At 45.5% G+C, this 23,698-nt stretch overlaps 2 protein-coding genes and 1 pseudogene across 2 annotated transcripts; 1 reads left to right on the top strand and 2 right to left on the bottom strand.

Moving 5' to 3' along the window:
* Positions 1–331: 331 nt before the first annotated feature.
* Positions 332–2,112, bottom strand: LOC136545369 (putative F-box protein At1g50880). The gene is made up of 3 exons (XM_066537391.1): positions 1,972–2,112; positions 1,646–1,882; positions 332–827 (listed from the first exon to the last, which is right to left on the bottom strand). The coding sequence occupies exons 2-3, from the start codon at positions 1,853–1,855 to the stop codon at positions 708–710; spliced, it is 330 nt and encodes a 109-aa protein (XP_066393488.1). The 5' UTR covers positions 1,856–1,882; positions 1,972–2,112; the 3' UTR covers positions 332–707.
* Positions 2,113–9,021: 6,909 nt separating this feature from the next.
* LOC136545368 (F-box protein At5g49610-like) lies at positions 9,022–10,213 on the bottom strand. The gene is given in 2 exon segments (XM_066537390.1): positions 9,022–10,084; positions 10,086–10,213. Coding segments are annotated over 2 exon segments (1,191 nt in total).
* A 1,151-nt stretch (positions 10,214–11,364) lies between these two features.
* LOC136543441 (uncharacterized) lies at positions 11,365–20,624 on the top strand (annotated as a pseudogene).
* The last annotated feature ends 3,074 nt before the right edge of the window (positions 20,625–23,698 follow it).

Genomic DNA, 23,698 nt, shown 5'->3' with positions numbered 1-23,698 from the left:
TCATCGTTCCGAACTCGATCCCTTCTTGTATGACCACAAATCCAACACAACATACGCATTTCCGCGACACTTACCTCTCAAGTATAAATAAGACTTTTTGGTTCTGAACTTTTGATGTAACCAGTGGACCACAAGCCTTCAATTTGAAACCATTCCATACATGCAACATTAGCAAAATATGGAAGATAATTTTGATTTGACTGACATAAATAAACACACAACCAAACAAACTAAATTCACAGTAAATAATTGCTCATTAACACAGCCACGCAAAAATACATGCTAATCATAAAACTTATCACCAAAAATCAAAATTGTTCCGAGTTGCGAACATCATTCATTAATATAACTAGCATCCATAAAGGTACACTACATAAATACCCCAACAGGTTTGCAGTACTAATTAGACAAAGCATGAGAAGGCATACATCCAATGTCTCAACAAGCTTGCACTACTAATTAAGAAGGCATACATCCAACAAGCACAAGCAGAACATTTCACCTGAGTCTCCTGGAATTTAACCAAGCTGCTAGCTCATACATGAAGGACGGGCCTGGTGCAAGCGGTAGAGTCTTACCGCCTGTGACCGAAAGGTCCCGGGTTCGAGTCGCAGTCTCCTCGCATTGCACAGGCGAGGGTAAGGCTTGCCACTGACACCCTTCCCCAGACCTCGCACAGAGCTCTACTTATTTGTGAGATCTGGTGATTATGAGAAATAGGGAACGTAACGAGCAAAATCACACGGGTCTTTGTGATCTTCGAAAGTCGCAATGACACTCACTTCCTTACGGTCCAGGTCGTATGCTGTCAGCTTATTATAGGACTCCTGAAGAAAGAAAACCACATTACAGTCTTGATGAATATCAACCACTTGAAACTCTAACAAGTCTTCGGTTTCTCCAAAGACATCCAAAGAGTTCAAGTCCACAGTGTTCTTCAACACCCATTTCTGTGTATCATAATCCTGAAGAACCTAGGTGGATAGTTTGTCGTTATTTTTATCAGCAGACTCTAGAGTCACGCAATGTAGGTGCCCTTGGGATTGACCTAAATACCAAACATAGGTGTGCCCGTGCCTCCCATCAGCCATACCTGGTACGGTGATCAGCCTTCCTGCCTTCCCTAGTACATCTACAAGTATGTGCTGTATATCTGAGGCACTAACTATCACATGTAGGAAGCCATTAACAAAGGCACAAAGATGGTTGAGAGTCTCAATGTCTAGTGTAAACTGATGATCCCAGCCTTCCAACTGGACTTGCCCTTTTTGTTCATCAATTTGGTTTTGACTCCAGGTCCCAGTTTCAGATGAGTAAACATGCAACGACACTATCTCCTCGTACAGAGCGGGGATTTGGAACTGGACCAAGTGAAAGTGAGAGGGCACGGCCGGAGTGAAAGCCAAATAGGTGTGGGTTATCGGTTCACCAGAGCCGCAAACGGGCACGGCTGAACATTGCTTTGTGGTCGGGTTGCACACGGTATAGTAAAGGGGATCAGACGGCTCCTGACGGTGGTGCCCGAAAAGGATATCCCAGTCATTTCCGTCAGGAAGGAGAAGGAAGTGTCCATGTCCAGAGCCACGGATCTCACTGTCAGGTCGATAAAACTGATACTTGTACGGGGCAATTTAGTATTGTCAACCTCGGAGACCTCGGACTGGACGAACAGTCCTTGCATGGCTTGGCGGAGCTTCTTACGGTTATCAGGGTCGGCGATGAGGTCGCGCCAGGCCTTGGACACACACTTGAAGCGGCAGATGGACTTGGCAGGGACGCGGGAGAGGATCTCCATCAGGGGGTCGTCAGGGAGGCCGGACGCCGCGCCGGCGCTCGTCTTGGAGCAGCCCTCCATACCTCCCTCCGACTCTCCGAGAGCAATCTGTGTGAAAAGCCGGGCGCGAGCGAGATGGAGGTGTGAGGGGATGCGATGGGGAAAATGCAGCAATGGGGGAGGCAAAGGGAGCTTACCAGACACCGGAGATAGCCGTGGTCGATGGCGCCGGCGCAGGGCGGTGCCGAGGCTGAAGATCGAATTCGGTTCGAATGGGATTTGGGGGATTTCTAAACCCTAGAGCTCGCCAGCTCGGTGTCCGTGGAGCGGGTAGGCTGGCACGGCCGGAGCGATGCGAGCTCTCGGTGGAGTGCGGAGCAAATGAGCAAATGAACTCTCGGCCGGAAGGGGAGTTTGGGCTTCATGTAAAATTAGTTTGTGGACTGGACCTGGAGCCTGAGTGAATGGGCCGCAAAGTTTGAGCTGGGTCGTTTTGTCTCTGTTAATCGTCCGTTATTTTTTCCACAAACAACGCGGGCTGGCTGTAGAGCGTGTACGGCGTACTAGCTAGCTCAGCTGGTCCTGCTCAAAAAAAAAAAAAAAAGGTAGCTCAGCTGGTAAGCGGTGTGGATGCCTGTAACAACCCAACCCATGACACTTATCTTAGAGTGACTGCTAAACTGCTAAATTGCTAAATTGACACCATCTTAGAATTTCTAGTTTTTTTTTAAAAAAAATGCGACCTTTATTTTCATACCGTTGGACGATGGTGCTTCGCTTGATGATCAATAACACACTCGCAAAACGGAAATGCTTCCCCTAGGACGTCCGTCCGTCTAGACGCCGGCTTCCCAAGCCCCGTCTGTTGGTGGGCCGCGACGCACAAAAGCCAAACACTCGTATCCGCTTGTCCACACGCCCGCAATCGTATCCGCTCGTCCAGCCCGCCATGTCTGAAGCGCTGCGACTGCACTCCACCACGACCGTGCCGTGACTGCCCTCCATGGCTCCACCGCGACCCAGGCCCGGACCCGTGGGAAGTCGAGTTGGGCGGCTGCACTGGGCCCTTAAAAGCAAGGGGCCCAATTCCAGATAGGTATACTTCAAGTGTATGCATGAGATCTCTGGCCCAGTAAGAAATATACGTACCTGCAAGTCGATTTGCCTTCCGCTGCTCCAGCGCTGCTTTGTTGATGTGCGTCACGCCGTCGCCGACTCCGAGTACTCGACGTGAACAGCCACGCGGCAACAACTAGGCAGCCAGTGACTCGCGCTCTTTGTTTCAGTATTTCCGAGCCACACGAGTCATGACAGACGATCAGACGACGAGACATCAGTTGCGTTTACGTCAAGCATTGACGTATATGTTTAATCATCAATGTTTTGATTTTTGTTTGTCCAAAATATTTATTCTTTAGAGCATAAGACTTCGAGACTATTCTGATATGGGATTTGGGAATCCCATACAGAGCTGGCGTGCAGCTATAGTGTAGTGTGACCTAAATCTATTTTTGATTTTAATATTTACTCTAGCATAACATATTTTTGGTAAATTACTTACTAATAATTGTTTGGAATTATTGATGAAGTATTCGAGGTCAGTAATATCTTTAGAAAGATTAAATGGTTCGGCGACTTTATGCATTGAGAAGAAATTATTAGATGAGATTGATATTGTTGCTTGCATCAATAACTTCACATCTGCAAATATTAGAAGAAAATTTTAAGATAATATTTAGAACTTGTCTGATAAGAATGTTTTTTTTATCAAGATAAGAATGTTTTTGGATGTATTAAAGTGTTTATTAGAAACATCACTATTATTATATTATAGTTATATTAAAGGGCCATCCTTTTAGCTTCGCTCTAGGCCACCAAACTGACAGGACCGGGCCTGCTGCGACCGTGTTGCTTTGGCGTTCTCCACGACGTCTGGACGTCCGCTGGCCATCCACCTACCCTCTGTTTCATCACTGCCGTCACGCCGCCCCCACCTCTCCCTCTGTGCGCCGCCACCCAGCTCCGCGGCCGCGACGCGACTGGGCTCCACCGCGACAGTGCCACCTTTGGCATTCTCCATAGCGTCCGGGCGTCCGATGGTCATCCCACCCACCCTCTACGTCGTCCGTCGCGCTGCCCCCACCTTGCCCTCTGTGTGCCGCCATCTAGCTGCATGCCACCGTGTAGGGTTGAGATGGTGACTAGAGGAGGTGAATAGTCATTTCTAAATTTAATCGCGGCGGCTAACCGAAATAAATGCAGAATTAAAACAATCGGTCTAGCCAAGACTACACCCCTCTATCGAAGTTCACAAGCACCTTATAAAGATCCTAATTAGGCAACAAAGGTGCCGAGCTAGTTAGAGCTCACCTAACCAATTTTAGAAGCGAGGTTACACAAACCTATGCCACTAGTACTTTACACATCGGGAAGCTCCTACACAATTCTAGTAAGCAAAAGCACAAAGCTCCTAAGCTCACTAGCAATGCTCAATAACAAGGCAACCAATGCCAAATTAGAGAGCGCAAATACTTAGCTACACAAACTAAGCAATATGACTAACAAGGTTATACAAACCAAATTAGCCACGTAAGGGAGCTACTTCTATGCTACACAAGCTAGAAGGTAGCTAGCAAGCTACACAAGCTAACTAATTATAAAAGCAACTACACAAGCACAATGTATATGAAAGTAATTACAAGCTTGTGTAACGAGGATGCAAACCAACGGGAATACAATGATGACACGATGATTTTTTCCGGAGGTTCACGTGCTTGCCAACACGCTAGCCCCCGTTGAGACAAGCTCCAAGGTTGCCGCCGGTCCTCTTGCTAGTGGTGACCCGCAAGTCACACTCTCCCACGTGTAGTGCTTACCATAAGCTCTAGTACTTGACTCGGCCGGACCACTTGTCGCCCTTCGCGTCTCGCTTTACTAGAGTTGCTCTCCGCGGCTCCCATGGGGCGAGCACAATGCCCCTCACAAAGCTCTTCTCCGGAGCACCGCATAAGCTTCTTACGGGCTTCGGCGGAGACCACCACCAAGCCGTCTAGGAGGTGGCAACCTCCAAGAGTAACAATCACCACTGGCTTACAAGACGACCACCTAGTGCCACTCGATGCAACCTCACGATGCAATTGCATTAGAATCGCTCACTCACTCGTTCGGATGAACACTATCAAGCTCAAGTGAGTTAGAGGGCTCCTAAGCACTCTCAAGCATGGACATAAAGTCCCCCAAGGTGCTCAACCTCAGCCATGGCCGAGACCACCTTCTATTTATAGCCCCACGGGCTAAAATAGCCGTTACCCCTTCACTAGGCAAAACTCAGGACGACCGAACGCGCAGGTCGTGTGCACCGAACGCGTCCGGTCGCTGCGCCCGGTCATTGCTTGCCCGCCGCGTGTCCCATTCAAACGAAATAGCCATTGCCGCTCAACGTCGATCGGACGCGTCCGGTGTGCCGACCGGACACAGGACGGGCAGCGTCCGGTCGAGTCCAGAGAGCTCCTAGAGCTGCTCAACACCGACCGGACACGTCCGGTGTGGCCGACCGGACACATCCCTGCGTCCGGTCCTCTCTGGACCAACACCCGCGCTCCACGTCACCATGGCCTGACGCTAAATAGTGGTTGCTCAACGTCCGGTCACTGCTAAGAGCCAGAGTCCGGTCACCTTGGCAACTCTGCCTGTGCCTGGCCAGAATACCGAACGTGTCCGGTAACGATATCGGACGCGTCCGGTCACATCGGGAATACCGGACACGTCCGGTCACCCCATGACCAGAGCATTCAACTCCTTTTCTTCACCAACTTCTTCTCCTTTGCAAATGTGCCAACACCACCAAGTGTACACCACCATGTGTATGTGTGTTAGCATTTTCACAATCATTTTTCAAAGGATTAGCCACTCAACTTGCCATGCCACTCGATCCTAGTGACGATGCAAAGTTAGATCACTTGAGTGGCACTAGATGACCGATATGCAAACAAGTTTGCCCTCTTGATAGTACGGCCATCTATCCTAAACTCGGTCATTAACTTCTCTACACACCTATGACCGATGAAATGAAATGCCCTAGGTTATACCTTTGCCTTGCGCATTTCATTCCATTCCATCTCCTCCATTGTTGATGCAACACATGCACCAACCAATCACCACATGATATGATCCACTTCATGTTATCACGTGACCGTATTGGTTCATCGATCTTGACTTCACTTGCTTTTCACCGTTGCCTTCGTCCATCGGTGCCAAGTCTTGCTCAAGCTTCACCGCCACGCGGTCCATCGCTCCAAAGCCTTCAACTTGCCCATCACGCTTGCAACCGGTCCATCAAGCCAAGTCATGTCTTGATCTTCTCCACCTTGATCACATGACTCAATGTCATGTCTCATGTGCAATGAGATCCTTCATCATCACATGTGTGAACTTTGCAACATCTCCGAGCCATGGCATATGTTGCTCACACACATGTACCCGTGGACTAATCATATGTGTATCTCATATAAACACAATTAGTCCACCTAGGTTGTCACTCAATTACCAAAACCACATAAGGACCTTTCACACCGATGAGCTCTACACCGGTGAACTCCACACGCTGACGAGCCTCCATTCACCCAAGCAACAAGGAGCTATTGTGCTGAAAGCACATGTTGCAAACGTATGTTTCAAGTGTTTTCAGATGTATGTTGAAAGTGTTTTATATAGATGTTGTAAAAGTAGATCTGGATGGTGCATATGTTGCACTGCTTATATATACACGTATGTTTTAAGTAGATCTAGATGTTGCATGTGTTGCAATGGCTACACTTGGATGTTGCAAGTGTATGTTTTAAATGTCTGACCAGTTTCAGATGTATGTTAAAATTGTTTCATCTGGGTGTTGCGAAAGTAGATCTAGATGTTGCATATGTTGCAAGTCTATATTCCAAATGTTTCATCTGTTTTAGCTGTATATTGCAATAGTTTCATCTAGGTGTTGCAAAGTAGATTTGGATGTTGCATATGTTGCGATGATTATGTTGCAAGTGTATGTTCCAAATGTTTTGTTAGGTTCAGACGTATGTTGCAATTTTTCATGTGGGTGTTGTAAAAGTAGATCTGAATGTAGGCGTGGAGGAAGCCCAAACTCTCGGTGGTCATGCTGCCGCCCGAGCAGTGTGGGGGCTGCTAGTCTGCCGCGATGGACGACCATAGGAAACAGGTGAAGGTTGGACTCCGGCGGGGGCATGAGAGGCGCGGTAGACGCCTCGGTGAGGCTCGCGGACACACAGAAAGGCCGGTTGCTGCGGCTCCCTGGCGTATGGGCCTATGGTGAAGATGGAGGCCACGGACGCGGCAGGGATGGGATGTCGTGGGTGACGCAGGCGCGCCGGAGATGGGACCTCAGGGCACTGCGCCACTGCAAGGGGCCGAACGGTAACGGGCGCAACGAATTGGGTGGGATGGGGCGCGGTTGCTACCTCCGAATGCGGGCATCCGTTTTGGACGCTAGAGCGCTAGCTGCTCCGCTCGCAAAATGGTGGGCAAAGGAGTACAACGAGAACATCTTGTTAGGAGAGAAAAAAATAGTCAATGCCAATATGGCATGCTTAGTGACATACTGTCATGTGACATTAATTTATCTTCTACTTCTAACACACTAGTAGTACTGTATCCAAAAAGATGCAAATGCGCAACGTGAACATAGTACAGGCGCAGTAGCATGGGAGGAGCTGGAATCATCTTCTCACGAATGTCTGATAACTTTAATAGCACAACTCTTCAGTGAAACACAATATGTCATGGAAGTTTTGTTTAAACATACATGCATAAAATTGGGCAGTAGTGTGGTCTCGAACCACAATTGAGAATAGAAGCAAGCAGTTGGATACACAGTTACACACTATGCTACAGCCATATGACTAGTAATACTCAGCAAGAGACGGCCCTTAAAGCTGCCCCTGCCCTAGCCTACCGGTGTAGTATATGACTAGTAATACTCAGCCATACTATGCTTGTATTGTATTCATGCCCATGTATGTATGGCCAAGTGTTAAAATAGTGAGCTGTACAAGTGTACCTACAACTGAAGGTCCTGTCAGCCGTCATTTTATTGACAGTCAGTTGCTTGACTAAAACATCATCTAGTAATCACTAGTACTCCAAAGTAGTTTTTGTTACAAACTTACAGTTACTTGTACTTGCAGCAATATTCAAATAAATAAAGAAATGTTTCAAATGCATTATAACAGGATGTAAACAGTATACTCACATTTGGTGATGATCGTAATGAAAAGAGCAGGGATCTTCCAAAAGCGCCGCAATAACATCACAATGCCCCAGTTGTACTGACACTCAGGCAATGCATCTGCAAAGCATAAGGTTGACAGTATCCGTAGCTGTGCCAGCTCACCAAGCTGGACCGAGCTTGGATCATATCTATCAGCCCAATCGATCGTTATGTCAACCAGGCTGCCTCTCGAAAAAGCATTTAAAGATTCGCAGGTCTATCAACATTGGAGACACGCAGTGAGCAGCTGCAACCCTTCCACAGTATGCAAATGCAAACTTAGGAGAGAGCCTGAGCAGATAGTGAGTTTGGACACCCCTTGAGTGTCGAAGAGACACAGCTATCGCAGCGAGGGGCAACAGGTCGATTAGAAGGCATCGCTAACGTCGCAACACTACAACTGATGTTCTATTAGGAAGATAAGATGTGGCATGTCCATATGACAATTAATTGCACATATTAAATTTGAAACTGTGTAAGTTTCCTCGAAAGAGATTACCTCTCAAGCATAAATAAGACTTTTTGGTTCTGAACTTTTGATGTAACCACAAGCCTTCAATTTGAAACCATTCCATACATGCAACATTAGCAAAATATGGAACATAATTTTGATTTGACTGACATAAATAAACACACAACCAAACAAACTAAATTCACAGTAAATAATTGCTCATTAACACAGCCACGAAAAAATACATGCTAATCATAAAACTAATCACCAAAAATCGAAATTGTTCAACTTGTGCAACAACATTCATTAATATAACTAGCATCCATAAGTACACTACATAAATGTCTCAATAGACTTGCAGTACTAATTAGATCAAAAGCATGAGAAGGCATACATCCAATGTCTCAACAGGCTTGCACTACTAATTAAGAAGGCATACATCCAAGCACAAGCAGAACATTTCACCTGAGTCTACTAGAATTTAACCAAGCTGCTAGCTCATACTTAGAGCACACACTTTCAGTGCTTATTTGTGAGATCCGGTGATTCTAAGAAATAGGGAACGTAACGAGCAAAATCACACGGGTCTTTGTGATCTTTGAAAGTCGCAATGACACTCACTTCCTTATGGTCCATGTCGTATGCTGTCAGCTTACAGGACTCCTGAAGAAAGAAAACCACATTACCCTGGTCTTGATGAATGTCAACCACTTTAAACTCTGACAAGTCTCTTGTTTCTCCAAAGACATCCAAAGAGTTCAAGTCCACAGTGTTCTTCAACACCCATTCCTGTGTATCATAATCCTGAAGAACCCAGGTGGATAGTTTGTCGTTATCTTTATCAGCAGACTCTAGAGTCACGCAATGTAGGTGCCCTTGGGATTGACCTAAATACCAAACATAGGTGTGCCTGTGCCTCCCATCAGCCATACCTGGTACGGTGATCAGCCTTCTTGCCTTCCCTTGTACATCTACAACAAGTATGTGCTGTAGATCTGAGCAACTAACTATCACATGCAGGAAGCCATTAACAAAGGCCCAAAGATGGTTGTCAGTCTCAATGTCTAGTGTAAACTGAAGATGCCAGCCTTTCAACTGTCCTTGCTCTTTTTGTTCATCAATTTGGTTTTGCCTCCAGGTCCTAGTTTCAGATGAGTAAGCATGCAACGACACAAACTCCTCATACAGATCGCGGATCTGGAACTGGACCAAGTCAAAGTGAGAGGAGATGGCCAGAGCGAAAGCCAAATAGGTGTGGCTTACCGGTTCACCAGAACCGCAAGCGGCCACGGCTGACCACTGCTTTGTGGTCGGGTTGCACACGGTATAGTAAAGGGGATCAAATGGCTCCTGACGGTGCCCGAAAAGGATAAGCCCGTTGCAGGAATCCAAGATGAAGGCCTCGATCCCAGTCATTTCCGTTAGGAAGGTGAAGGAAGGGTAGATATCCAGAGGCACGGATCTCACTGTCAGGTCGATAAAACTGATACTTGTACGGGCCAATTTAATATTGTCAACCTCAGAGACCTCGGACGTCTGGACGAACAGTCCTTGCATGGCGACTCTTGCATGGCTTGGGGCACCGCTAGGCCTTGGAGACGCACTTGAAGCGGCAGATGGACTTGGCAGGGACGCGGGAGAGGATCTCAACCAGGGGGTTGTCGGGGAGGATGGGCACCACGCTGGCGCTCGTCTTGGAGCAGCCCTCCATGCCTCCCTCCGAGAGCAATCTGTGAAAAGCGGGGACGGATCGAGATGTAGGTGTGAGGTGATGCGAGAGAAAAAATTGCAGCAATGGGGAGGAAAAGTGGGCTGACCAGACACCAGAGATGGCCGTGGTCGACGCCGAGGCTGAAGATCGAATTCAATTCGAACGGGGGGATTTTTTTTGGGGTGGGGGGGGGGGGGATTTCCGAACCCTAGGAGCCGCCGCCCACGCTTGAGCTCGTCGGCTCGGTGTCGGGATATTTAACTTTTTGCCACTCTTATGGTTGGCACGAGCTCAATTGCCAGCTTTCTACGCGAACCTAATTTTTTGCCCCAAACTGACCAAAACTTCCAGTTTGTAGACATTTTGGCTGTGTGGCATGCACAGTCAGCTTGCCAGCATGGCAGATGCACGCAAAAGACCTCGCTACCCCTTGCCTTATCCCTTAACCGTGTGGTCTCGCTCCCTGTATCCCAGCCGCCCCCATTCTTCTTCTTCTTCTCCCTCGCGCTGAGGAGCGGCACAAGGAGATCCGATGGTGCGGCGCGAGGATCTGTGGCGTTCGGCAAAAGCAAGGGCAACGTGCTCGTGGATGTAGGTGTACCTTCCTCTCCTCTCTTCCCCCTGTCGTCTCCTCTGTGGTTCCGGTTGCCACCTAGGGTTCGATGTGGTTAGGGTTTTGATTTTGTTTGCGGTCATTAAAGTTCATGGTTTGTGCGTTACTGCGCTTCGTAGGTAGTGGATTTGTTCGTCTTGTAGAATGAAGTCGTCAGATTGCCCCCTTGGTAAGTAGGATATTGTATGGATTGTATTCATTGTGATGGCTATGGAGTTGGATCAATTCTAATTCTAAACTATTTTCATTATCGACATGTGCTAGGATTGATCCTGGCAATTCATTTAGAATTGTTGTTGAATGTGCTAAGTTCACTGCCAATCTGGAGTATGGGCCACTAGAAATGGAAGATTTAAGACATGATGTCTGGTTTGACAGTAGGTATGTGTTCAATCTAAGTAACTTGGTCGAGAAAATGGCTAGCAACATTATCTAGGGGCCTAGTCAGCAGATGATTGTGTGAGGAGTTGATATAGAAAGTGGGACTGAGTGGAAGATAACAACTGACAAGTAGTTTGTTGAGATGGTGGGGGGCAGGATGGATGTTAAGCTGTTGTATCTTGCCTGTGAGGTCAGGGAAAAGGGTCAGTCAGCACCAGCTGGGTATAATGCTAGTGGTCGTGCAACATCTGGGGTTATTGCTCAATCTGTAGCACAATCAGAAGCAGTTGATGATACATCTATGTCTCCAGAAGCTGAAACTTTCAGTGCACCAGAACCTGCCGTTGATTGGAGAACTCTAACCATAATACCCAATGATGATCAAGATGGTGAGGCTACTATGTTGGCTGATGAAGATGCAGTATTTGAGGCATATGGGTTCAAAGCTGCAGAAGAGAAAGCAGCAGCAGCTGCAGCTGAAGAAGTTCTTATCCCATCTATCCCACCAGAGATCCAACAAGAAATGGAGGAAACAACTTTCCCTACTGATGACAAAGCTAGTTCAGAGCCACTTATTGACTGGGATAGGGACAATCCAGATATGGATGTTGGAGCCATTTATCCCTCAATGCCTGAGTTCAGACTTGCATTTAGGTAGCATGCAATTGTTGGGGAGTTTGAGTTGCACACTGAGAAATCAGACAAGAAAAGGTTCAAGGGGTGCTGCAATGCCAAGGGATGTCCTTGGAGGATTAGAGATAAAACACAGTTTGATGGCAGTGTCAGGGTACATTTTTTTGTTTGTATCTTGTAATTTGTTACTTACACTTGAGCATCACCATCCCTTTACTAATATTGGTGGACTTATAGTCAATATGTTTGCATGTGCAGGTACAGATAAATGACAGGGAGCATAATTATCCATCAATAAGCAGAGTTGAAGGTAGGATGGCATCTCAAGCATGGGTTGCAGAAAGGGCTATTCCACTCTTGAAGAGGAAACTAGGGATGGGTGCAAAGGAAGTGAAAGATGAGCTAGAAGCCTAGAAGAGAAGTACAAAATCCAGATACCCTACCAGACTGTGTGGTATGGAAGGCAAAGAGCTTCTAACATTTTATTTGGTAAGTGGGATGATTCTTATGATTGGTTGTATAGGTTCAAAGCTGAGGTAGAGCTTAGATCCCCTGCAAGTGTTGTTGAGATAGGTACAGTGGAAGTAAATGGGCAAATTCATTTTAGCAAATTTTTCTGTGCATTCAAGGCTAGCATTGATGGGTTTTTACAAGGTTATAGGCCTTACATTAGCATAGACTCCACTGCCCTCAATGAGTAGTGGAATGGGCACATGCCTGCTGCCAATGCTATTGATGGACATAACTGGATGTTCCATATAGAATTTGGTCTGTTTGATGGAGAAACCAAGAAAAATTAGACATGGTTCATGGAAAAATTGAGAGATGCATTAGACCCAATGGACAAATTAGCAGTTTGTACAGATGCTTGTAAAGGATTAGAGGCTGTTGTGAAGACTATTTTCCCTCAAGCTGAACATAGGGAGTGCTTCAAGCATCTAATGGACAACATGAAGAAGAAATTTAGAGGTGCAATTTATTCTAAGTACATGTGGCCTGTTGCCAGGGCCTATCTCCCTGACAAACATGAGTATTTCATGAGCAAGGTCATCGCTGCTTCTACTACAGTGTTGCCATGGCTAAATGAGCATCACAACTTGTTGTGGGCTAGATCCAAGTTCTCACCTGACATCAAATGTGACTACATCAACAACAACTTGGCTGAATCCTGGAATTCATGGATCAAGGAGCACAAAGATCTTCCTATATATGCCTTAGCTAAAGCTATTAGGGAGCAGACATTGAAGTTATTTGCAAAGTGGACTATATCTAGAGTGTAAGGAAAATGAACCCTAGGCTCATTTACTTTGGATTTTGGTGTTTGATGACCAACACAACCAAATTGGACTAATGAAATTGTGAGTGATTGTTTTGTAGTTCAATAGGATGCAAGACATGACTTGGACGAAGACGACGTGATGATCCGATGATCAACACCATAAGCAAGACTCTAGGAGCACAAGAGAAGACCCAAGATATCAAGCAAAATCCAAGCACGAAGATAGGAACCAAGCCATACGCAAGATCACGAAGAAACGAGCTCACAGAGGTGACCGGACGCTGGAGGCACAACGACCGGACGCTCTGATCAAGAGGCTCGGCAGCAGCAGCGACCGGACGCTGGACCGGACTGCAGCGTCCGATCAAGTACAAAAAGGTTCTAGAGCGGCGATACTGTGACCGGACACGTCTGATAAAGACGTGATCAGTGTCCGGTCAGTAGTAGAAAAGTGGGATTTCATCCCCAACGGCTACTTTCTCAGTGGGGCTTATAAATAGACCCCCAACTGGCCATTTGGTAAGTGGAGCTGAGGAAACATATCTAGGGTGTTGATACACTATTTTAGTGATATCCATTTGCATAGTGCTTAGTGATTCATTAGGTGATTAGCGTAGGTGCTTTGTGAAGTGTTTAGGTTGATTAGACCACCGCTTATGCGCTTGCTCTAGGTTTAGGCCTAGTGTTTAGTGAGGTTTGCATACCTCTTACCACTCGGTGCTTGCGCGCACCATTGTTGTACATCGGAAGGGTTTGTAGTCTTGCGAGATCACACCAACCGCGTTTGTGGTGTGGCCGCCACCGTGTACCGGAGGGAACAAGGCCCACGGCGTTTCGGTCAAAAGCTTGATAGTGAAGACGGCGTGGAGCATTCCGGAGAGGCTTGCCAGAAGGCACGTCGGAGACCCACTTGCGCGTGGGGAAGGCCAGAGGCTATCCACGGAGTTACCCGACCGGGAGCTTGACCCTTGCGAGGGATTCCTTGCGAGGGGCTCCAACGAGGACTAGGGGAAGCTTGCGCACTTCTCGATACCTCGGTAAAAATACCGGAGTCGTCGACGGGAGTTTGCATATCTCTACCTTGCTCTTTAGCTTCCGCACTTACATTGATTGTATTACTCTTTTTTTTGCGGTAGAGATAGCAACACACTAGCAAAACCGTGGTTGCACATTTAGATAGTTTATCTTTTGCATAGGTTTTGCTAAGGTTAGAAAAAGAGGTCATAGTTTAGAAGTAGAATTTTAAGTTGCCTAATTCACCCCCCTCTTAGGCGTCACGGTCCCCTACAATTGGTATCAGAGACGATTGGCTCAATTTGGACCTTTGTCTTAACCGTCGTTGAGCCGATGCTATTTAGAGTGGTTGGGATGGATACCTCTAGGCCTCCGCACTTTGATGGCACTAACTTTCCCTATTATAAAGCTAGAATGGATTGCTATCTTGAGGCGGTTGATTTAGGAGTTTGGAGAGTCACTCGTGATGGGATGAAAACCATTAAGAATCTCGATAAACCCACGAAGAGTAAAGAAAAGGAAATTCATTTCAATGCTAGAGCTAAGAATTGCTTGTTTGAATCTTTTAGCATGGATGTTTTTAACCAAGTGTTCACTTTAAATACGACACATGAAATTTGGTTAAAACTTCAAGAGCTCCATGACGGCACATCTAATGTCCGTGAGCAAAAACATTGTCTAGCTAAAACAAATTATGATTCCTTTACAATGAATGATGATAAGCTTGTTCATGATATGTATTCTCGTTTGAATCTAATTATCAATGAGCTCCATTCAATAGGATTAACAAAGCTAGATGATGCGGACATCGTGAGGAAGATCATCTCCGTGCTTCCACAAAAGAAATATGCAAGCATCATCACCATCCTTCACAACATGGAGGACTTGAGCACCATGACCCCGGGCATAGTCATTGGCAAGATAGTGGCATTTGAAATGTCACGTAAGATGGGTCAAGAAGAGGCCTCTTCATCAAGCAAAGGCAAAGCCCTCGCTTGTAGTGAGAAAAAGAAGATGAGGGCAAGCAAGTTGAGACAAGCTCAAGCTCCTCAAGTGAAGATGAAGAAGAAGATGAAGACGACGATGATGATGATGATGATTCAAGTGATGATGATCAATCTTCCTCCACCTCTGACCTTGATGAAGAATCAATCAAACTCATAAACAAGGTGGAGAAGATGATCCAAAGGCTCAATGTCAAGGGTGTGCCCATCCAAATTCAAGATCTCATTTTCACCAATCAAAGAAATGAGCAAAGAAAGAGAGGATGCTATGGATGCGGCGAGTTGGAGCACTTTGTGGAAGTTTGTCCAAACAAGCCCACACCCAAAGACAAAGAAGAAGGCATGCAAAAACCAAGCCCTCACATCAATAAGGTCATGGGATGATTCTTCAAGTGAAGAAGAACACCATCACAAGAGGCGAGGCCGCAAGCACTCATCATCAAGCTCTTCTCGTATGTGCCTTATGGCATGAGGTAACATAAGCTCATCCTCTAGTGAGAGTGATAGTGATGATGAAATGCCTTCTTATGATGAAATTGTGCAATAAAACCTTAATTATGCTAAAGTTTGCACTAGTCAACAAAAGAAGCTCGAAAAAATAAAAAAAGCTAGATAGTTCACAAGAAGCATATAAAACTTTGCTTGAACAATATGAGACATTTGCTAATCTTAATTGTGAACTATCTACTAAAATTAAGCAATTTGAGGCTAGTGCAACAACTAATGCATGCACAATCAATGATGAGCAACTTATAAAGAAAAATGAAAAATTAAAAAAAAAGTTAGCTAGCTCACAAGATGCTTATAAAAGTTTGCTTGCTAAAATGGAAACCATGTGCAAACATTGTGATGAGCTAACTAATAAAGTTGCTAATCTTAAAGCCGTTGGTACAACCCCCACCAAGGCATCTAAAAAAAAAGTTCTATCTTTAACATGCCTAAAAAGGATGCCTCTACTTCTTGCAAAGATTTATATTTAGACTCACCCTTGTGCAACTAAGTTTGTGTTGAGAAAGTTGTAGATACATGCACACAAGAGGTTGCAATGGAGAATGAGCAACTCAAGCAAGAAGTAGCTCGCCTCACCAAGGACTTGACTCAAGTGAAAGGCAAGGCGAAGCAAGCCCAACTTCATCAAGATAACACCGTCAAGGGAGTGAAGAAGCTTGATGAAGGACAAACCATGGTTTGCTACGTGTGCCACAAGGAAGGTCACAAGTCCTATGAGTGCAAGGTGAAGAATGGGGGAGGAGCAAAGAAGAAAGAGAAAAAGCAAACAAGCAAGTTCTCCAACACCTACACCAACAAGGTGGACTAAAAGGCATCCACACCTTATCTCTTGAAGAAGAAGAAAAATGACAAGGTGGTGGCCATCAAGGTGAACAAGCAAGCCAACAATGGGGTCAAACGCTTTTGGGGGCCAAAGGAGATCATTTCCAATATGAAGAGCACCAAGAAGGTTTGGATCCCAAAAGGGAAGTGAGAAGTCCAATAGACGTCGGGGAATTTGGAGACTTGGCAAAGTATGGGTGCATTTCATGGGGTGCATCATGATGGACAAAATAATTGCCAAGTGGGTTAGTGAATACTATGGACCCAAATTCCTCTTCCCATGTTAAGTAACTAGATTCAATTTCCTTCAAGTAGTATCAATTTGCATTTCCTACAAGTGGTATTTCTTACAAATTGGTATCCTTAAGCATCTAGTTACTTTTCATGCCTATATTTGCATTTGCATGCTTATATCTTTTTGTCATGCATACACTAGGTATATCTTATGGTAGGCTTGCTCGGTTTTATTCTTAACCCTTGGAGCAAACCTACATGGTTTAAAATTGTTTAGAAGCACGGCACATAGCTTGTCTTACAATTGTTCATCTAATATGTGCCAAAGTCCAAATTGTAGATAATTTCTCCTGAATATTGCCTTCGAAAATGACTCTCACATTCATGTGATGTCATCTTTCAAGTGGTATTTTTCATTCTAAAATCAGTGTGCATGTTTCCTACAAGTATTTCATACTTGTGTGCACAAATTTAGGGGGAGGTTACTCTACAAGTTGGATACTTTGAGACTAACACCTTTTCAAGTTTATCATGTGTGTAGTAGTCTCATTGCAAGGAAAATAGAGTCCTCGGAGTTAAGCATCATACTTCAAATATCCACCACCTATTGCAAGTGGTAGAAATCAAATTGATTTCCACAGATAGTATTTCTAAACCGATTTCATCATATTGATTTCATTTTGATAGTTATATGCTTTCTCCATGCATTATATAGATTAAATTCCCTTGAGTGATAATTTGCCAATTATGCATATGCTTTGCCGTCTACCATATGTATGCATATATTTAGGGGGAGCTTAATCTATATAATGTGAGAGTCAAATTTTGTGACCTATTCCACTCTACACACAAAGGATCACAAAGTTTGACCCTCCCTTGTGCTACTAATGTCTTCCTTTTCGGTGTTTGATTCCAAAGGGGGAGAATTTAGAGGACCAAAAGCAAGCACTAATTTGTAGGACATAAAGCTAGATCATAACAATTTACAAGTGGTAATGGTCTTCAAGTGGTAATGGTCCGAGAAAGGGAGGATAGTGGATTATGGATTAGCCTATGTAATTAGGAGAATTTGTAGGGAGCAAGGCTAATATCCATAATATCAAATGGGGACATTTGCAAGGGCAAGATAAGTTTTTATGTAGTATCTTTTAGTTTTACATGTAGTATCTTTTAGCATCATATAACTTTGCCCCTTGCATTGCATCCTAGCAAGTAGGTAGCTTTCAATTTTCAAAATCCTATTATTTGCTAGCTTTGGTCGTGTTGTCATCAATCAACAAAAAGGAAGAGATTGTAAGGAAAATGGACCCTAGGCTCATTTACTTTGGATTTTGGTGTTTGATGACCAACACAACCAAATTGGACTAATGAAATTGTGAGTGATTGTTTTGTGGCTCAATAGGATGCAAGACGTGACTTGGACGAAGGCGACATGATGATCCGATGATCAACACCATAAGCAAGACTCTAGGAGCACAAGAGAAGACCCAAGATATCAAGCAAAGTCTAAGCACAGAGATAGGAACCAAGCCGTATGCAAGATCACAAAGAAACGAGCTCACAGAGGTGACCGGACGCTGGACCGGACGCTGGAGGCACAGCGACCGGACGCTTCAATCAAGCGGCTCGGCAGCAGCAGCGACCAGACACTGGACCAGACGGTGGTGGCAAACCGACCAGACACAGGACTGCAGCGTCCGATCGAGTATAGAAAGGTTCCAGAGCGGTGATACTGCGACCAGATGCGTCTGATGGCAAGTGATCGTTGATCGTGGCTCCAATGGTCGGGACGACTGGACGCGTCCGGTCAGGACTTGATCAGCGTCCGGTCAGTAGCAGAAAAGCGGGATTTTGTCCCCAACAGCTACTTTCTCAGTGGGGCTTATAAATAGACCCCCCAACTGGCCATTTGGTAAGTGGAGTTGAGGAAACATATCTAGGGTGTTGATACACCATTTTAGTGATCTCCATTTGCATAGTGCTTAGTGATTTATTAGGTGATTAGCGTAGGTGCTTTGCGAAGTGCTTAGGTTGATTAGACCACCGCTTATGCGCTTGCTCTAGGTTTAGGCCTAGTGTTTAGTGAGGTTTGCATACCTCTTACCACTCGGTGCTTGAGCGCACCATTGTTGTACATCGGAGGGGCTTGTAGTCTTATGAGATCACACCAACCGCGTTTGTGGTGTGGCCGCCACCGTGTACCGGAGGGAACAAGGCCCGTGGCGTTTTGGCCGAAAGCTTGATAGTGAAGACGGCGGGGAGCATCCGGGAGAGGCTTGCCGGAAGGCACGTCGGAGACCCACTTGCGCGTGGGGAAGGCCAGAGGCTATCCACGGAGTTACCCGACCGGGAGCTTGGCCCTTGCGAGGGATTCCTTGTGAGGGTCTCCAACGAGAACTAGGGGGAAGCTTGCGCACGTCTCGATACCTCGGTAAAAATAGCGAGTCGTCGATGGGAGTTTGCATATCTCTACCTTGCTCTTTAGCTTCCGCACTTACATTGATTGTATTACTCTTTTTTTGCGGTAGAGATAGCAACACACTAGCAAAACCGTGGTTGCACATTTAGATAGTTTATCTTTTGCATAGGTTTTGCTAAGGTTAGAAAAAGAGGTCATAGTTTAGAAGTAGAATTTTAAGTTGCCTAATTCACCCCCCTCTTAGGCGTCACGGTCCCCTACATAGAGCTTTGAAGGGAACTATACTGCCTGCTGTGGTTTATCAGATGAATGCTGCATCAAAAGGATTGGGGCACTTGAAGGTCACAAAAGGGGATAGAAACCAAGCAGAGGTGTTAGTAGTGTACAAAGATGAAGAAGTGAGAAGACATGGTGTGTACCTAGATCAGAAAATATGCACTTGCAGAGAATGGGAGGTCAGTGGGAAGCCCTGCCAGCATGCATTGGCAGTCATCACCACAGAGAGGAACCCAAACATGGAACATTACATAGACATGGCCTTCTTAGTTGAGAAATTTAAAACTGCATATGCAGGAGTAATACCAAACATCACTGACAGGAATCAGTGGCCTCAAGTGGACAAAGGTTTCAAGTTGCAGCCACCAGTTGCCAAGCCAGAAAAGAAAACTGCTGGAAGGCTGAGGAAGAAAAGGATTTTATCTTGCCTGGAGAGGACAGGGAAAGCCACAAGACAATCAAAGTGTGATGGCTATGGTGAACTTGGGCACAGGAAAGGAAGCTCCAACTGTCCCCTAATTGGCACTAAGAAAAGGTATCACTCTAACCAAATTTACATCATTGTTGTACTAACTAATTGAAAATGTAGGAAAAGGACCAAAAAGACTAAATCAATAGTGGGGAGGAAGAAGGCGAAGACTGATGCACCCAAGGAAGGTTCTTCATCCAAGCAACCTTCTCTCTCCAAGCCAGCAACAAATACTCCAAGAACAAGGGCAGCAGCTGCTAGGGAAGCATCAGCCATGGCTGCCCAGGCAGCTATGGCAGCAGCAGCTGCTGCTGAAGCTGAATCTCAAGCACAACCAACTCCAATTCCACCTGGTAAGAGGTATGTTTCATCCAGTTTCCATGTTTCTGGTCCATATTATAGGTTCAATTACCTAACAATGCATCCCACGATCCAGGAGATTGCCCTTAGATGAGCCTGTACCACTAGAGATGGTTGTATGTGAAGATCACCCTGCACCTACTAAGAAGATGACACCCAGGAAGAAACAGTTGGCTTCGAAGGTGAAGAAGGCCAGTCCAACCAAGACCTAATCTGTTTGATAAGCAAGAAGTCTGAATTTGGGTTATTTTGTAATGGCTATGTAGCCTTGAAAACCTGCAAACAATGGCTGTGTAATCTATTTTGTGCTGCCAGTACTGGCAAAAACCATGTAATGGCTGGGGATAATGGCTCTGTTGCCCTGCTGCTCTCATTAGCAACTGCTGAACTTTGTTAGCTAGAAGACTGCAAACTTTAGTGCCTATGTTGCCGGAACATGTAATGGACGTGTTGCCTTACTCCTTTTATTGCAAACTGCATGTTTGTGGACAATTTTTCAAGCACTGTCATGTTCAGTTTGTAAACCACAACATGCAACTGAATCAAATGCATTAGACATAAAATGATCCATACATGAGGATGAGGTTCATAGGTACATCAGGTTCATCAGCATTTGCCAAATTACATATCACCCAAACACTACTTGATAAGGTACATAATCCCTACAACTAGCAGTCCACCAAGAACCAACACCAACAGCTTCACAATGGAGATCAAGTTCTCCATCTGTGATTGCATTTGCCTAGCACTGGATGGAATAGACTCTGCTTCAACCTCTCCTTCTCCTTCATCATCAGCAACCACATCGTGCAGTGTCACCTTGCCTAGCTCAACCAGCTTCTTCATGTATTTCTTTTGCCATTCGAAAAAGGGATAGGTAGATGGATCCTAAAAACATATCAATGAAAATGACCTTTAAACTCACCAATGCAGATCCCAATCAGCAAAAAAAGGGGAAATGGATAAGAAACGAGACTAGGCGCAAACAGATCTCACCCCTTGCACGTTCGTCGGGCACTTGAAGAAAACCCTACCATAGTTCTCTGTCCATGCCCGTAGCTCGATGACCCGAGCCTAGCCACACCCATGGCACTGGATCAGCGCGAGCCCGGTCTCATCTCCAACCAAGATGCGGCGCCTAGGGCAAACGGCCGGTCTAGCCGTCGGCCGAGAAGCCCTGCTCCCTTGCCTCGATGACTCTCCCCGCCAACGAGGGGAAGACATGGTGTAGCGGATGGCGAGGTCAGCAAGAAGGAGTGAGAGTGCACTGGAGAGTGTGGTGTTCAGATCCGCCGGTGGAGAAGAAGAGAAAGGAGCTGTTGGAGAAGAAGAAGAATGGGGGCGGCTAGGGATACGGGGAGCGAGCCCACACGGTTAAGGGATAAGGCAAGGGGCAGCGAGGTCTTTTTGCGTGCACCTACCATGCTGGCAAGCTGACTGGGCGTGCCACGCAGCCAAAATATCTACAAACTGGAAGTTTTGGTCAGTTTGGAGGCAAAAAAAAAAAAAAAAATAGAACTACATAGAAAACTGGAATTGAGCTCGTGCCCACTATGAGTGGCAAAAAGTTAAATATCCGAGTATCCGTGGAGCCCAGAGGCTGGCTGCGACGGGAGCGAGAGCAAATCTCGGTGGAGTGCGGACAACGTCGTGTATGATGTTACTAGAGTTTGGGCTTCATGTAAATTTAGTTTTTGGACTGGGCCTGAAGCTTGAGTGATGGGCCGCAAAGTTTGAGTCGGGTCATCTCGTCTCTAGTCATCGTCTACAAACAACGGGCTGTCTGTATAAGCTTGTAACGTGTACTAGCTAGCTCAGCTGTGAAGCGGTGTGGATGCCTGTAACTGTAACAACCCAGCGCATGACACTTATATTAGAGTGACTGCTAAATTGCTAAATTGACACCATCTTAGAATTCCTAGACTTTATCTTGATCAATAAAAGTATAAAACACTAGCAAAACAGAAATGCTTCCTCTGGGGTGTCCGTCCGTCTGTCTAGACGGCGGCTTTTCAGGCCTGAGGACGCTCCAGTTGGCCCAACACTTGTATCCGCTCGTCCAACCAGCCATGTCTACAGCGCTGCGACCGCTCTCCATCACGACCGCGCCGTGACTGCCCTCCATGGCTCCACCGCGACCCAAGTCCGGCCCTGCGGCCGCACTGGGCCCTTAAAAGCAAGGGGCTCAATTCCAGATATGTGGCCCAGTAAGAAATATGCATACATGCAAGTCGATTTGCCTTCCGCCGCTCCAGTGCTGCTTTGTCGATGTGCGTCACGCCGTCGCCCGCCGACTCCGAGTACTCGACGTGAACAGCTATGCGGCAACAGCTAGGCAGCCGGCGACTCGCGTACTTTGTTTCAGTATTTCCGAGCCACGCAAGTCCGAGAGACATCAGTGGCATCTACGTCAAGCATTGACGTATATGTTTAATCATCAATGTTTTGATTTTTGTTTGTCCTCAATATTTATTCTTTAGAGCACAAGACTTCGAGACTATTCTGATACGGGATTTGGGAATCCCGTACAGAGCTGGCGTGCAGCTATCGTGGAGTGTGACCTAAATCTATTTGTGATTTTAATATTTACTCTAGCATAACATATTTTTGGTAAATTACTTACTAATAATTGTTTGGAATTATTGATGAAGTATTCGAGGTCCGTAATGTCTTCAGAAAGATTAAATTGTTTGGCGACTTTATGCATTGAGAAGAAAGTATTAGATGAGATTGATATTGATGCCAGCATCAATAACTTCACATATGCAAATATTAGAAGAAAATTTTAAGATAATATTTATAATTTGTCAGATAAGAATGTTTTTGCATGTATTAAAGTGTTTATTAGAAACATCATTATAACTATAGTTATATTAAAGAGCCATCTTTTTAGGCTTAGGCCACCAAAACTAGGTAGCTCAGCTGGGAGGAGGTGTCGATGCTTGAGCAACTCCAACAGCTTAGCTAAAACTAGTAGCCAAATTTTATTGTTTGGTCATTTTGTAAAATAGAAAACTTCTCAAAAAAGAAGACGTGCACAACAGCCTTGCTATTTTACAAAATCAGGTAGCAAGCGCTCATGGTTGGCTATATATGGCCACGGAAAATCAAAGGATAGCCAGCTTCCTATTTTATAAAGTCAGATAGCACATCTGTTGGAACTTACTTTTTGATATACAACTTCTAAAATAGCCTCCACAACAAGAATAGCCAAGCTGTTAGAGTTGCTCACCCAACCTATGACATCGCTAAATTGGTAAATTGACACCATCTCAGAATTCCTAGATTTCTTTTAAAAAATACGACTTTATCTTCATACCGTTGGACGTTGGTGCTTCGCTTTATAATAAAACACTCACAAAATGGTGGGCAGAGGAGTACAAGGTGAACATCTTGTTAGGAGAGAAAAACATAGGCAATGGCAATATGGCACGTTTAGTTGCCCACACTTCCTACATCCCAGTCGACTGA

This window comes from Miscanthus floridulus, chromosome 3 (assembly GCF_019320115.1).
Source record: "Miscanthus floridulus cultivar M001 chromosome 3, ASM1932011v1, whole genome shotgun sequence".
In the NCBI taxonomy this organism is placed as follows: domain Eukaryota; kingdom Viridiplantae; phylum Streptophyta; class Magnoliopsida; order Poales; family Poaceae; genus Miscanthus; species Miscanthus floridulus.
This window is presented reverse-complemented; position numbering and strand designations above follow the sequence as displayed.